General features: G+C 38.4%; 1 protein-coding gene across 6 annotated transcripts in view; it reads right to left on the bottom strand.

The window, feature by feature from the left end:
• Positions 1 to 4,692: 4,692 nt before the first annotated feature.
• Positions 4,693 to 16,112, bottom strand: part of SEMA6D (semaphorin 6D) — a 121,407-nt gene continuing 109,987 nt past the window's right edge. For 2 of the 6 annotated variants that reach the window (XM_085644195.1, XM_085644199.1), the window contains 4 exons: positions 11,657 to 11,715; positions 11,251 to 11,307; positions 10,402 to 10,569; positions 4,693 to 8,474 (listed from right to left, as the gene is read on the bottom strand). In XM_085644195.1, the coding sequence (XP_085500321.1) occupies positions 7,147 to 8,474; positions 10,402 to 10,569; positions 11,251 to 11,307; positions 11,657 to 11,715 (1,612 nt within the window). In that variant the 3' untranslated portion in view covers positions 4,693 to 7,146. The remainder of the gene's footprint in view (positions 8,475 to 10,401; positions 10,570 to 11,250; positions 11,308 to 11,656; positions 11,716 to 16,112) is intronic. The other 4 variants (XM_085644200.1, XM_085644201.1, XM_085644198.1 and 1 more) reach the window with 3 other exon arrangements.

The raw sequence follows: 16,112 nt of genomic DNA, 5'->3' as shown, positions 1-16,112 counted from the left end.
CATCACTAACCATACATTCATTTGTCCCACTCTGCACTTACATTCGCACCCAAATTCATATGGTCACCTCACTCACCCTGCAGTCACTCCTCTCACCCTACTCCCACACTGTCACATCACTTAACGTGCACTCACAGGGGCACTCCTGTCACCCACACAGCGCAGAGAGTTAATGTGCCTGCTACAAAGAACGTGTACCATGCAGATCAAAGAACTGAGTGTGGGTAAACTATGAGTAGCGCTATAAAAAAATGAGATGTTTGCCAGAAAGGTGCTATAGAGAGATGGGGTGCATTGTTGGTGAGTAGTAGTGAGGAAATTCATGGAGAAGGAGGAAATGGGGGAGGGGCGCCAAAACAAACCGTTGCACTATGTGTGTCCAGTGCTAGGGCCAGCCCTGGATGGGAGTGTTAGCCCACCCCCCACCCACCCCCCGAAGTTCGGGTCAAGTTGCGCCCCTGTACACAAGTATGGGCATGTCGTGCCCCATCAAGGTTTTCATCCTAAATTACAAAAGGACATTTTTACATGCACTGCAATCCAGCCTTTCAGGGGTTCCCTTGATAGAGGCAGCTCTGTTTTTGCCCTGATGGCCTGGAATAATTCCTAAACAGATTCTTTTAAATACTGTTTTGTTTCATTTCTTTTTAATGTGATTGATGTGAGAGAGTCTATTACTATTTGCAGAGAAATGTTTTTGTTTCATGCAACAACCATAACAAAGTTTATTTTAGATCAAAACAGGTCCACACATTTATGTTGGTAGTGTTATTATTAAGCTAGGTCATGTGTAAAACAAAGCATCCTAGTAAAAATAATTTGTGCACATTTTATCTTGGAAAATTGTGTTTTGAGATGTGTAATAAGCCTCTGTCATTTCACCACACCCATTCACAAACCTGCAGTTTACTAAACACTCTTATTGTGTTAAACATTATTTGCCGAAAATGGCCCATGATATGCACACGGCAGTCGATTAAGTAGTGTATCAGATTCCAGAAATTTCTGTCAGGTGGTGGGGGGCCCAACATCTAAAATAAATCAGCTGGGGGGGCTCAACCTACAAAAGTTTGAAGACCTCAGCTCTAGAGTGTCTGCCAGTTGTTCCAGATGTGAAATTTTTGATGCAGACTATTCTTATATGTTTGTCTTCTGTAATGAAGTTTAAGAAACTCATGGGAAGAGATTGTCAGTATAAGTTAATTCACAATGCCAGGTATCAACCAGCTGCAGCCCATCCCTTTTTTAGGCACAAGCTAGCAATACCAATGTTACATAACTTTATTTTTAATTCAATGCAAGGCTACTTTTCGCCCACTCTTGGCAAGAATACCTCCATATTTTAGTATGTACAGGCAGCAACTAATTTCTGAATTTTATTTTGAACAGGCATTGCATATGGAAAACTGCCTAACATTGACTCAAATGGGAATGGACACTATGTATCCCCTATGGTGAATTAACTTGAACCTGTATAACTGTAATGTATGTGCATTATATTTGGTAATGAATAGCTCTGTGAATTCATCTCTGCTGATATTAAGCTTTTGTTATTATTGATAACCTCAGTGGTATTTTCACTCCTCGTGAAAATACATAAAGGTTGATAGACTGAACAACTTGGAACAATGGGTATAACAATTTCAAAATAAAATTATTATTAAAGACAGATTAAACCACGGAAAAGGGATCGAGGGAAAAACAGAAGGGGAGAAAAAAACCAGAGAAAAATCACAAGAAGGGAGAGGAAATGCAGAAATTCATAGAAATGTACTTGAAGCAGAAATGCCCATCACATTCTTCAAGTCATCCATAGCATTTGCGATTTCTTTTGACTTCCCTTACTATCCTTTGAATTTGCCTCATAGTGCATGCTGCATATTGAGAAGGCATCTTCAAATATGTGATCATCAAAATCCTTTATAAAGAACCAGAAGGCCTGGAAAAGGATTTTTGGCACTAAGCAGGCAAAGGCAGCCTTTTCCATACACAAAAACCTCAACATGTGTAAGTATAGCTTGATTACCTTCTGACAGTGTAAAGAATTGGATGAAACATCGCCAAAAAAAGAAAGCACACTTTCCTACATTTACATGTGAACTTTAAGATCTGTGTTGTTCTAAAAGTATTTTATTAAGCGAAATGTCATTTGAAATCAAAAGGGGTGGGGAATGGGGCCACTTTGCCTGAAAGAGTGTACCACTTTCTCAAGAGCACACAATAGTAGACAGAAATACTGCGCTATAAATTATAATGTTTCTGTTAAATTGAATTTCGGTGTGAAAAGAATTACCTAAATTGTCCACAGAAACATTTATATAGACAGTTATCTCAGTACTAAGTACAGAGTGCTACATTGTCTCACTGGATAGAGTGTTTAAAACTTAGCTGTAAGCTCTACAATCTGTCAAGGAACATGTGGCGTGTAGTCACCAGATCATATGGACTTTCAAGAAGCTGCTGGGCAGGGCAGTGCCTGTGGCAAACCACCTTGTGGTGTGTGGGAAATCAGAGGAGATGAAGGTCTGTGGTTTAATGTCCACGTCAAAAAAGGCAGGTCTTCCAGGCCAACGTATAGAGCAGAATTCAAGACCAAAAATGGGCATTGATGCCTGGGAGTACCTCACTGGTGCAGCTTGTCCGCTTTCATGCTAGGTCGTTAACCTGCCACCACACTGAACATTTTTTTGCTTTTTTCCCCCTTTCTGGTTACCTCTTGATTCACTGCAGCTCATTTTCCTTCTCCTCTCAGACCTTATTGCTTTTCATTCCAGTTCCATGCTATTCACCCTACTGCTTATTTAACTGCTTTCCGGCTTCCCTTCATTTCTCTCATTACAACAACACTCGTTTCATGGAACCACACCAAACGGCCTGGAAAGTACAGACTCTAAAGGGGAAATATACTGAGTTTCAAAAGTTCATGTAGAATGGTGCATACTTACCTGTGATAATATATCTGTTAATAGCGAGAGATTACTACAGACTCCATATTGAAGAGTTAACCAGCTCTCTCCAACCCATTCGCCTTTGCCCCGGAGAAATAACTCAAACGCTGGCTTACATTAGTTGTAGGTGTAGAGGAGCACACCAAGGAGCGAGGAGGATTATCATCAAACTCCCTTTGTACCAATACCTGACATGATCTCTTAATGATTTCTAGTGCAAAGGATTGTAATTGTTCTGAAATCCAATTGAGCAAAACATGCAGTTATTTTTTCATTTCATACATTTGCAAGAGATAACCACAGAAGAAAGAAGGGGATTATCCATGTGGCTTCTTAACTCACATTTAGTCGCTAGATCGTGGAAGCAAGGCAATTGGCAGAGAAAAGTTGTAAGGCATTATGTCTAAGTAAAAAACTGTAAGGACATTAGGAAAAGGCCTAAAACAAGTTCAGAATTAAATGTTACTGAGAAGAATGTTTCACAAAATAATAAGACTGGAATAAGAAGACTGGAAAATAGATATATTGCCTGTTTGTGTGCAAGTATATTAGAAAGTCAAATACTGAACAGTGGATGGGGATTGTCAGTTTATAGGTAGTGAAGGTGTGTATACAGCAATCAAATGACAGTCATGCTTTTCTAAACTTTTTCAGACATATGGGTTCTAATGTAAAGATACAGGTGATGCAAGGTGGGGGTTGAAGTGTAAAACATATGAAAGCACCACTGATTAGGGTTTGGAGCATTATTGAACCATTACATTGAGTAATGGGTGATCTGCAATTAGACATGGTGCAGAGGCAGTTGGTGACGATCCCTTTGGTGAGGTTAGTTTCTCCTAGGAAACAAAGATATTATGGCTCTTACAATGTTCGAGGAGCTGCCCTGGTCCACAGTTTTATTCAGTAACCTGTAATTACCAAGTATTCAACGCTTTATCCCTTGCTTCACTTAGTGAGACACACAGAAAGCTGGGGTACTTTTCATGTCACCAGGTTTGGCTCAGCTTCATTAGTTCACACTGGCAGCCTGGGGTTGTATCTTATACTATTCCAGTTATTCAGTGCGGGATTCACTTAAGGCAGTGTTTGGATTGGCCTATAAAGGGTGTTAAGCATTCTTTAAGTAAAGTACTTTTCCTATCATGATATAAACATATTCAAACGAACACTTCTTGTGTTTCCTACTTGGTTGACACCCTACAGTGGGGTCACTAGGTCTGAAGATGCTCCTTTCAAATGTGCTGCAGCTATTAATTGCCATTCTTCTCTGTGGCTAGTTGGGCAAGCCTCTTTTTATCGCCGCTCGTCTACTTGTGTAGTAATGTGCATAGTTATGCAATATGGCTTGACAGCCAAGGCATCTCATCTCACTGGCTGTCTGGGTTCCCTCTAGTCTTGGTTACAGGGAAGAAGATGCAATTGGTGTTTATACCAAAGCAATTGCCCCCAATGCCTGAGTGCTTTAGAATGGTTCAATACACTTCCAACAGATTGAGAGCCTGAAGCATATTGGATTGATAAGATTGTCAAATCTGGCAAGAGCTCGAGTGTTTAGAATTCCAACAAGAGTGTATCCATAAAGAATCTGTTTTTTTATTCTGTTACTAATCCCAGTGGTAGCAGTTAACTAACATGCTTAAATACTATTGTCCATCTTTCACCTTTTTCCTTTCAAAAACATACTACCGAGTATTCTGAATCCCAAGCTAAAGAATAGAAACAACTGATGGGACAATTTAAGTAGAAATGAAAAACTTCACTTGAATATTTTATTCTGACTTTACATGCGGTGTTAAAAACCAAAAAGGGCGTAAGTATTTACACATCCACAATACAAGTTTACAAGATATCTACACAAGTGAAAAGTACTCTACACGACAAATAGAGCTACTTTATTTTAGGGTTACTTTTATGCCTTCCCATTAAAAAAAAGGTACAATCTGTGGTTACCTTTGCACAAATGGATAAGCAGATTAACAGATGAACAGTTTTAGTTAAAAATCTGAACGGAAATACTGATAGAACTCACATATACAACCTACAAGGCAGCACAATGTTACACAAAGTTAGAAGGGTTCACGTAGGTTTGCTGTGCAGTTTAATATGAAACTTAATTGAATAGGTTTTTATTACTTGTAACATGAATTCAAATCGGATTTGAGGGGGGAAATAATGTTAGGCAATTTTAACAAGAATAGTGATAAATACATGTTAAGTTGCACACAATTACAAAATGTTATTCAGGTTCGTTTATTTATATTGTTTGACTTTAAGTATGTTCAGATTTATTACTTTTAACTTTGTATATGTCGAGTTTATCATTTTCAACTTTGTATACGAACAAAATTCTTTTAGTGTTCTAATGTGAAGTTATTTAATTGCAATCTTTGAATTAATAAAAATATACTCCAACTCATTGTTTAATCAGAGCACACAATAGCTATGGCAACTGACAAAAACCTTGCATGAAGACACTTTTAGTGCTGTTCTAAAGACTGTAGAAAGAGTGCTAGTCTTTCAAGAATTACAAAACAATCTACATATAAACCCTCATCACAGAATAACACGTTTGTTTGTTTTCCTTTGTAATTATTGTAGGGGCCTCGACCTCTTCTGTATTTAACATCTTGTTCCATTTACAATGTGGTAATGTGCAGTTTTCAAGCTAGGATCACCATCTTTGCTCATCATCAGTTGCTTGTGTGTGCCGGTAGACGCTTGGAAATGAGGCACGCAAGTTAAACAGGTGTTGCTTTTCCCAGAACACTCACTAATTTCACATTATGTGTGTTTTTCATCTTCAGTGTGGAATGCATCTTAAAGAAGGTGCTTTAATGCTGCTATCCTTTCACTCAGGGCTGCCATTTCCCATTCATTATTCGTCGTTTTCATCTGTTTGGGAGTCTTCACAGGAACAAATACATCCGGCACTCAGAAAATGTGATGTGCTACACCGAGGACACTTGACAGATTATAGTACTTTTATCATTCTCATGAATAAGGCACAAAATGCACAGATTCAGATAAACATACACATACAGTAATATTTACAGAATATCGTCATTGCCTGCATGACTTCCAAATACATACTTACATTAAGCAACGTAACGATTGCACTACTGTTGTTTTTCACATACCATTCACGCCAGACCAGTTTGCCTTTCTTCTGAAGATTAGTTTGCCAACAAAGGGTGAAAAACTGAACATGACTTTAAAAAAATCCTTTTAGTATAAAAGAATTAACCAAGAAGCTTCTTAACTGAAAGCTGCCATCAACGTCATGAACTGTGGATCAAATTCACAGTGGACAGGTAGCCAGAACTACAATACAATGGACTGTGGTACTACTGCAGAGCAGTAAGATCCTCAAAATGGTTCACAACAGAAAGGTGCACAAGCTGGATCTATAGCAGCAATACATTTAGAGGAGAATCATTGTAATCTTAAAACTGATTAGCTTATATGGCTCAACTCATGAGCTTAATTACAAATAGCTCTAAATAAACCTTAAATCTGAACCCAGTTGATAGCTGACGGAAATCAGTCATCTTGCTTGTTGTGACATTCCCAGTGTAAACAATTCCCAGCATAAAGGAGACCATAGGAACCCTTGAGCGCATCGTTGTGTGTAAGGTACCAATACCCACGCATACTTATACATATGATTTATATGCAGTGTAAACCAAATGCCACACATGAAAAATGCTACGGCTCGGCCAGACTGAACTTCTGCAAATTGCTTCTTAACACAGAAGTTCTTCGAAACATTACCATATTCTGACATTTGTGCAAGAGGCAAGGTGAATGCATACATATTAAAATGTTCACATTTAATGGGAAGACCACTCAAACAGTAGTCTAAAATGAAACCCATTTTTCAAGTATTTGCTCAGTATCAGAGTACTGTATCAGTTATTCACCATGGTAAATTATTCCCGCTGTGCTACATGTCTCCATAGCGCGGAACAAAAGAAATGTAATGACCAGCACCTTCCTTTGTTTTCTTAGCAATTTCGCTGTTTGTCTGTTCCAACATTATGCATGGCAAGACAAACATGTTGCTGAAGTAAAGACAGTTTCTTTGGCCAAATCCTTCTCCTCTCAGACAAGCAGGTCTCCGTCTTTAAGGTATTCTTACAACATATTGTTAAATAGTACCGATTAATACCATAAATGTTTATTGATTAATCAAGTTTTAGTAGCTGTACTTGTTCATTTGTCTAACTGGCGGAGTTTGAGGACCAAATGAGGGTTTTGGGGGAACATCTGGTTTTATTGATGGTGTCCTCTTTACTCCTGTACGAGGAAGAGTTCCATGGCTTGTATAACTGCTCTGTCGTGACAATGAAGGTGGTGCATGAACAGTCACTGATGTTCCTTGCAGGTAGTCCATCCTTGTGCCTGGAGCAGGAGGCATGTAACTCCCTCGGCTAACACTTGGCTGTCTGGACAACAAAACACCATTTGGTGAGTTCACGTTTTTAGGAAGTGCAGATATTGAATGCCTTTGCGATGACATTTTAGGATGGCTCCTTTGTCGTTCTAATGATGCCATTGGTCCAGTAGGAGTTGTGGGAACATCCACTCTTTTTGTTGGACTGTTTCTTGGAAGAGAAGTAGGGGAGTAGAGGGATGCTTCTCGGTTTGGAACCTTGGGTGGAATTTCTGACAAGTTTCCCATGGTATCTAACATTAAAGTGGGGTGTGGAGGTTGGTGACCAACCTGATGTGTTAACTGTATATCTCCCAGTGCAGCTTTGGGATTATTGGCTGTTTCATTTAAATGTTTCAGGAAATCATTCAGGGTATTTCTGGAATCAACAGATCGTCTGTGGTCTCTTTTGCCTGATGGCTTTGTCAACTGGTGATCAATGTTTTGGATCTTTTTGTCTGATTTGTGGGCATTGGAATTTGAGAATGAAGTATTGTAGTCATGTGTTGCATTAGGAAGAACAACAGCACTGGGAATATATCCATGACTCGGAGGTGAATGTGGTGGAGGGCTGGAAGGGAAAAATTGAGGACTTTTTAAAGTTGGCTCTTTACGTGAAGTGTTTATGTTATTTTGTGCCTTCTCCCACTGGTTTTTAATTGGTTGCAGACTCTTCTGGTGAAGCACAGGGGTAGACTCTGGAGTCGGCAGCGCTGCAAGTTCAGGGGGCTGGGACTGCGTCTCCATTAGCATGGTGGACTTTGTATCTCCACTCGGTGGCAACTCCTTTCTACTTGCCAGTAGATTTGTATAGAGCTTAGGTGAATCAATATTGTGCTGATATTCCTTCACTGGACTGTCAAACAAGCCATTTAACTTTGCAAAACTTCCACTTGAATCAGTGCAAGACTGGGCAGACTCTGCATCCTTATGCATCTTCCTAGGTTTCCGCATGAAGATCTCTCTGTAGCAATAGACGGCCACCCCAGCAATAAACGATCCCAGAACAAAGGCTGCCAAGACACAGGTGATCAAGACGTTCATGTGTACCATATGATTGGAGTCTCCTGACTGCACTTCCCATCTTACACCTGCAATAAATACATATTGGTACATATTGTCAATGTAATCATGTCTATATACCATCTGCAAACCCTACAGACACCCACTAATGATAAGTGTTAAAAAGAAATAGGAAGCTAACTAAAAGCCAACTATATTATTTACAAAGTGCTTCAACTAAGGACAATAGGAAATGAATTATGGTCAATACAATAGAGCAGACATGGCATAGAGGTATTAACACAGTAATATGTGACTACCTAGAAACATGTTTATACCAAACATCAATCCTCTGTGGTCCAGTTTATCTACATAAATATGTTAACCATCAGTGATCCTGAGAAAGCAGTGTCACTTATTTTGTTTCACTCTTGTCTACTGCACTTTTATCGCACTAAATAAAACCTCTGTTGTCCTACATCAAAATGAGAATGTTGCAACGGTAAGATGAATGCTTTTCCTCTTTGATTAAGCATGTAAGAAGTTTGGACATTGTTAAAGTAAAATAAAACGGTGTGGAACTCAGCATGTACAAGTTAATCGACTAGAGTGTTACGCTTTGTGACTATCGCTTACGTTTACCAATCTACAAATCTAACCCGAGGCACAAATAACTGTATTTGACTAACATTGGTGATTTCCGCTGGCAAATTGAGGTGAGAAGGTGGCAGTACATTTAGAATGGCAATTAATAATTCATGTGAGGATTTGTTTCTCAATTCCCTTTCTAAATCATGACTCACTATGAAAAGAATAACAGGATTATGCAAATGTGGTCTAAATCTGTACATCGTACATATGGTATTATGCAGGGCTCTTAATACTGTGGAATAATTATGAACTTGAACGCTCTTATCTCAGCAGTAGACTTTTGTTATTTTTATCCATAGGCTTAAATTATATTTCTTCAATATGCAATGCACTTTTTCCAATTTTTGGTTGTTTCCTAACATTTGCTGGATTGAATATCATTTAAAAATCGTGTAGCTGCATCAGAATGAATGGTAATACTTTCAAATAGACTTTAAAATAAACACATATGCATGTCAAATTAACGAAACGTTATGTAAAAGCAACAAAAAACACATATTGGATTAGTTTCTAGGCTGGGAATTAATACCAAAAGAGGCTTTAGCTGTTAGAAAACCACAATGTTTATGAAGCTGTTAGTCCGTCACGTACCTACTTTTTCTACTGTATAAGGGGCATGCAATAGTCCCATCTATTCCAAGGAGAAGATAAATGGAGAACTGAGTGTTTAAGAATATTAATTTTTGTTAGAGGCAAGGCCTTTGAACATCTTGTAATGTTCAGGGTTAAGAGATTAAATGGCGTTGTGCAGAAAAGAAAAGCAAGGAACAAATTAACTAGGCAAAGAAAGTAAACCAAGGGACAGTTTGGTTGGAAAACAGATCAAATCAATCACATTGAAAAAACAAAAGGACAATAATAAAAGGGTATAATGGCGAAGTGAGCAACTTAACACAAATAAAGTAATAGAAAAATAACACGTTTAAATAAAACATACTGAGATTAGGATAAAATGAAAAATTGCACTGCCATCATGGCTGAAAGGAAAGCTGATATCACAGCAGGTATTTCAATTTGATTCAAGCTCAAAAGATTTCAATTTATTTAATTGCACGGCATAAGAGAAACGTAACTGCTATTTGTCAGTCTACAAGTATTTGGATATTGTTAGAAATCATTTTAAAAATCTGAATGTTGCTTAGATTAAAATAAATCAGCATTTATGTTTTTCATTGTTCAGACCTACAAAGTTAATGTGTAAAGTGCTAACTCGTGGAAACCTGTATTCTTTACTCAAAAAAGACTAACACCCGATTCACGGTTTTTAGGTTTCACGAATGCGCTGTGTGTGAGACATCAAAATGATATTGCTTATTTTCTTCAGATTTCCTTTCAGCTATGCATAATTCCCTTTTAAGGCCTTACCCTTTGGGACACCTGATATTGGATCAATATAATCGGAAGTCTCTGGGTCATCTTGGACTACAAACTTTCGAGAGCCAGTCTCTTTAGGTTTCCAGGAACCAATCACTTTGGGTGACATTACTGGGGCGCTTGTCACTGCAGTTACAGAAGATGAGGGCAATTCCTGGTCTATGGTAGCAAATATATTTTCATTATTTCGAGTTCATATTCATCCACTCTTGCCAGATTAAGTTATTTCTCCAACAAACACTTTAATACTTCATGATGAAGAATTAACTACAACAGTAAACACTTGAAAGTCTGCAACATTAATTTATACATACCGCCACATTAAAAATACATCAGCCACATTTGAACTATGGAATCACTCTAAATGGCTAAAGGGACAATGGAAACTGTGGTTTTAGAGAAATGTATCTAGGACAAAAATCAAAATAAATCCCAAACCTTACTTGTACACATTTTTGAAAAGTTTTTCCTTTCCAAAAATGGGGACACATAGAAGTGACATTTGTCACTCATCTACAGAAGATGACACAAAAAAAGGCATTCGCAATGCATGGTCGAGTGATAGAAAGTAAAGCTTTGTTTGCTTTCGTGCTGTGAAGAGGCTGCATTGGTTAATTAAGCTCTTTAATAAAATATCTGCCTCAATAAATGATGAACTCTTAACATGCAGTTACACAGAGGTGAAGTGCTGAGCAGGAGAAAAACAGCTGTCTCTAGTACTGGTGGCAAATGAGCAAAAGCACAAAAATGAAGAATTGCCAATTGTGCAAAAGGAAGGGGAAAAAGAGCTGAAAATGCTGAACTGAAGAAAAGAAATGGTAATTCATAAAAAAAACTAACCAGATGTTGGATCGCCAAATATTTTGTAATCTGGTGTAGTTGTAGTAGGCAAAAGGTCTAAAAGAATTAAAGGAACAGGTAATCAGTGAAAAATAACAAAAAGAAAAGGAAAGTGCTCAAACGCTATAGTAGTTGAAAAGGAAAATAAAATATCGTAGATCATAAAAATGAAATTGGTTTAAAGTACTTTTGAATAGAGGCCCCATGAAGCTAGATTCAGAACAAAAGCTAAAGGCGTTTCCAACACTGAGAGCACACTGAGCATTGCAATCTGACAAAGCTCAGTTAGGTGCGTGTGCACACTATAAGAGTGTGCTCCGAAGACACATTACAAACTAGAGTGAAGGGCATCCACATCAGAATTACTGCTCCACGGGATTTAAACTTGAGAGTGGCTCATTCTTACCATGGCAGTCTCCAAGATGTGCTGTATTTCCGAACTCCACATCTTGCTCATATGCAGTGCTGTAATGGTAAAAACGTAACATGTATAGCAATACATTCTCCAGGGGAAAACAACAACAAAGAGGTACTGTGTGTCTGCATAAACATCTCTGAAATGCAGTGGATGTTAAAAAAAGTTATTGCCAATGCATTTTGTTACTGCAAAAACTAAAGTCCTGATCAAATAAATGGATAGGTCCCAACTTTGTTCTAAAAATAAAATAAAAATGTTCTGAACATATACTTAACACCTTCAAAAAGTGCAGCGTATATAATTCTGTATCACATATACATCTTGTCAACAAAAAGTGTTTCCTTTGGACCGAACTCAAAGGTTACTGCTAATCACTATATAGCCTATTGTACAACACGCTCACACGCATTCAAGCTATCCACATACATGGAGGGAGCAGTATAATTACACACCCCCAGCCCCTTACCTATACATCATTTAATCATAACCTAGATCAAATTGAAGAATAAAGTGATTTATTTTTGTGAAACTATTGCTTCTGATGTATAAGTAAGGGGCTTGGGGTGTGTAATTATACTGCTACCTCCATGTATGTGGATGCTTGAATGCATGTGAGCGTGTTGTATAATAGGATATATAGTGAATAGCAGTAGCCTTAGAGTTCGGTCCAAAGGAAGCACTTTTTGTTGACATGATTGTATAGTACCCTATTCCTATGGTATAAGGGGTCCCCTCTCTTTCTCCCATCACATCTACATCTCCCTTGTGAGTAAGTGAATATGCTGCAGTCAAGTGCATTAGAGCTACTTACTCGACAGCCGAATGTATGATACTACTCATAGGATTTGATTATGTAATGTAAGATTTGAATGGGGTACGGTAAATAAATTAGGTAAAGTCCTTTTGAATGGAGACACGAATTAATATTTAGAGGCGACAGAAACGGGCATGGAATTTCGAGTCAAATAACATCAAAGAAATTGTAGTTCTCTTCTTGTGGTTTGAAGTCTCGTATTTGCCAATACACATTTACAAGCATTTATAAAACAACTAAACAATCAAAGTGAGACAACTGCTCAGGCCTCAAATAAAAACTGCCCATAGTTCATTTGTATGCTAGTCCATGTTTTGTGGCCTTTCACACATATGGTCAGATTTTCAAAAATGTCAGTATTAACATTTAGATGAAGAAACATCAACACAGTACAGAAAATCTATGTACAATATGTGCTCTATATCCCCAAAAAATGTAACTGTACAAATCTGTTACATTAGGTAGAATACAAATTGTTTCAGCTTTAATCCAGTTCCTGCTGATTACAAAATAAGGTGTGTTATCAACAGAGGTTAGATGTCTACATTTCTTTTCATTACAATGCAAACAGATAATCTAAATAACAGCTGCAAAGCAAACATTAGATGGAAACTCGCTGGAAAACCCAGGAAGGATCTGCAGAGCACAATTGTAGTTGTATTGTATTGCATTGTATTACTTTCCGTCTTACCTTTATGCATTCATTAGACCACTCAGTATGGGTGGTAGCTACAGTATACTATTTTCCAATGGTTTTATCATTTTTGTTTTATGGAGAAGATTCTTTAAAATAACAGGGAGGAAGGTCAGGGTATGTAGCCCTATTTAGAATTCATTCACAATATACTGATGTCCCTTCTACCCCTATATATTATAGGGTTTTAACTTTGCACTTGAAGCACTTTATTACACACTATGTCACTTTATACATATTTGCACTAGTTTTATGTTGTACACCGGTTGGTCAACCTTTCAGAATATTTATGAAAAAATGATCATTAACATCAGCAATGTGTTGCTTTGAGCATATACATAATCAATGTAATGTCTGTTTTAACGTTATATTCCAGTATGGACATAGTCTGCTAATAAGTGGTAGGGATGCACATGAACCAGATAGAGGCAGCATGGTCTATGATACATATGCACTATGCACTCTATTAAATCTCTATGGGAGAACGGCACTTTATAATGAACGAGTATTTACAAGCATTTTTGCACAACTGCTAAAGGTCTTTGTATTTTGCTGCTATATTAATGTTTATACATTGGAGCGGTTTCAGAAGTAGATCTTGCAGCATATTTGCAAATGATTTGTTTGTTAGTGTGTCTCAATATTGTCAACAGCAATGGCCAAAGACATATATGCACAATGCACTTTAAAGTATCCCCAGGGAAGATTGGCCCTTAACAATAATGAGTTATCTGTGTATATAAGTACAGTTGCATTGTTGCCTCAAGCCATTGTTTTAATGTGTCTTAGTAATGTCAACATCAGTGTGCAATATATATAAAAAGATAGTTTGGTTTGATTTTATGTCTAGCAATTTGAGCAAATGAAAAGTAATGATGTAATTTTACATGTTGTCTGTTTTCAATGACCATACCTATTAGTTAAAAATGGTGGTTTTGCGGTGCGTCTGAGTATGTGAACAGGCCCAGTGTGGTGGGCAAAATGCGCCATCTCATGTTTGAAATAAAGAAAATCTTAACAGAGCACAAATCCTGGAGTCTGTGTCCCGAAATTGCGAGGAAGCGCATTGGGAACCAAAATCTATATATATATATGTGTGTGTGTGTGTATATATATAATATATATATATATATCATCATGTGATCAAGGCCATTTGTTTCTGTCCGAAACGCGTCATGGCGACATGGTGTTAGCATAATAAACATCACTGAAGGAAATTGGGTCTGCACTTGCCTTCTTTAAGCGGAAGGGAGATTACAGGCAAGCGTGTGAATATATATATATATATACATATATATATATATATATCTCTCAAACTCCACTTTCGTTTACCCAGTCTCGTAACAGATGGAGCGTGGACCACAAGATTAGCGGTTTGAATAATGTATTGTTCCTCAGCAAAAGGTAAAGCAGCCAACATATATATACACACACTTTACAGAATGGGTTACAGGTATCTTGCCCGGCGCCAGTTATCTCAGATACTGGTCCCCACCAGTATTTTTTAGTTATATAAAAGTCAAACAATACTGAGATGTTCACACATTCCTTCAATAAACATTAAATACAACAATAAATCTTCTTGTTCTGTTTCTTGTGTAGTTTTTTTATTTTTCTTATGTAGTCAGAAAAAACAATGCTAACATGTGTTTCGCGCTCCACTGCGCTTCTTCAGGGCTTATGATATTCTTTAAGATGCGTTTTATTGTGTCTGTTTTCCGAACACTTTGTACATCATCTTAGTTATTCAGTCTTGTTTGAAAAAGTTATTGCCATTATGTAATGTTAATGGTTTCCAATTTAAAGGTATTTTTCTGCAAGACGATTTATTACCACTGGCGCCCCTTGATATGGCCGCTGAGCGGCTGGAAGCCTTCGGGTCTGTTGGCTCCTCAAATTCTGGCAGATATATATATAGATCGACCTCCTGCCCTGGAGTCCAGGCAGCAGCGGTTCGGACAAGGCAGCCTACTGATAGTATTCAAAATCTCCCCCATTACACTAGGCAGAAGGATAATGTGCAATCCAAAAGAGTGCTTCAAATTAAAGTTTTAATGCCATAAAATCCAAAACCAGCTGTATGGTACATGGTGTATATGTCCCTTGTACCATACATCTGGTGCGGGAATTTATGGCATCACAAATTTCATTTGAATCACACCGTCGGTGTGCGGTTTATCCTTCTGCCAAGTGTGAACGAGCAGAGTTTGAATATGTATATATATCTATATCTATTTAGATATAGATATATATATACACACTACACATACAAAGACTAAAGTGGGCTTTCAGCCAGCCCTCTTCACGGGTCAGCCCACTTCAGTCATTGGCTATCTTCAGTGTAAGGGGAGGTGGCATTCTGCTTTTTTATCAGAAGCACAGCACCACATAAAGTAGTTCCCAACTGCCAGGGGCTGCTATGGAAAAGTGTGCTATGTTGAACTAGATCAACAAATGTGTACGCTTTTGCCCATTTTATTTTTAACCCCTTCCCCGCTCATGACGGAACCACTCCGTCATGAGCCACGGGTGCGCTGTGCTCATGACGGAGTGGTTCCGTCATACTGCGGCCGTTGGCGGCCGCTCCGCCCACGTGGCGCTAATTCCCCGCCTGTGTGGGCGATTAGCGCAGTGGGCGGAGACGTGACGGAACCACTCCGTCATGAGCACAGCTCACCCGTGACTCGTGACGGAGTGGTTCCGTCACGAGCACAGCGCCACGGCAACTGCCCCCAAACCCCCCCAGCGCCGCGGCAGAATTCCTGCCGCGGCGAAGGGGTTAATATAATGGTTAGGGCCAGCAGCTCGCTAAAAAATTAAAACTTTGTACACAAATCATGGTAAGACAAGCATTGAAAAAGCCAAATGGCTAGCAGTCAACGCCAGACCAATTGGCTTTACCAGTGCTTGTTGGAGATGATTGCAGTTTGATACGT

Source organism: Triturus cristatus, chromosome 3_1 (assembly GCF_964204655.1).
Source record: "Triturus cristatus chromosome 3_1, aTriCri1.1, whole genome shotgun sequence".
Lineage (NCBI taxonomy): Eukaryota > Metazoa > Chordata > Amphibia > Caudata > Salamandridae > Triturus > Triturus cristatus.
Note: the sequence above shows the minus strand (reverse complement) of the source record. Positions and strands in the feature narration are given on the sequence as shown.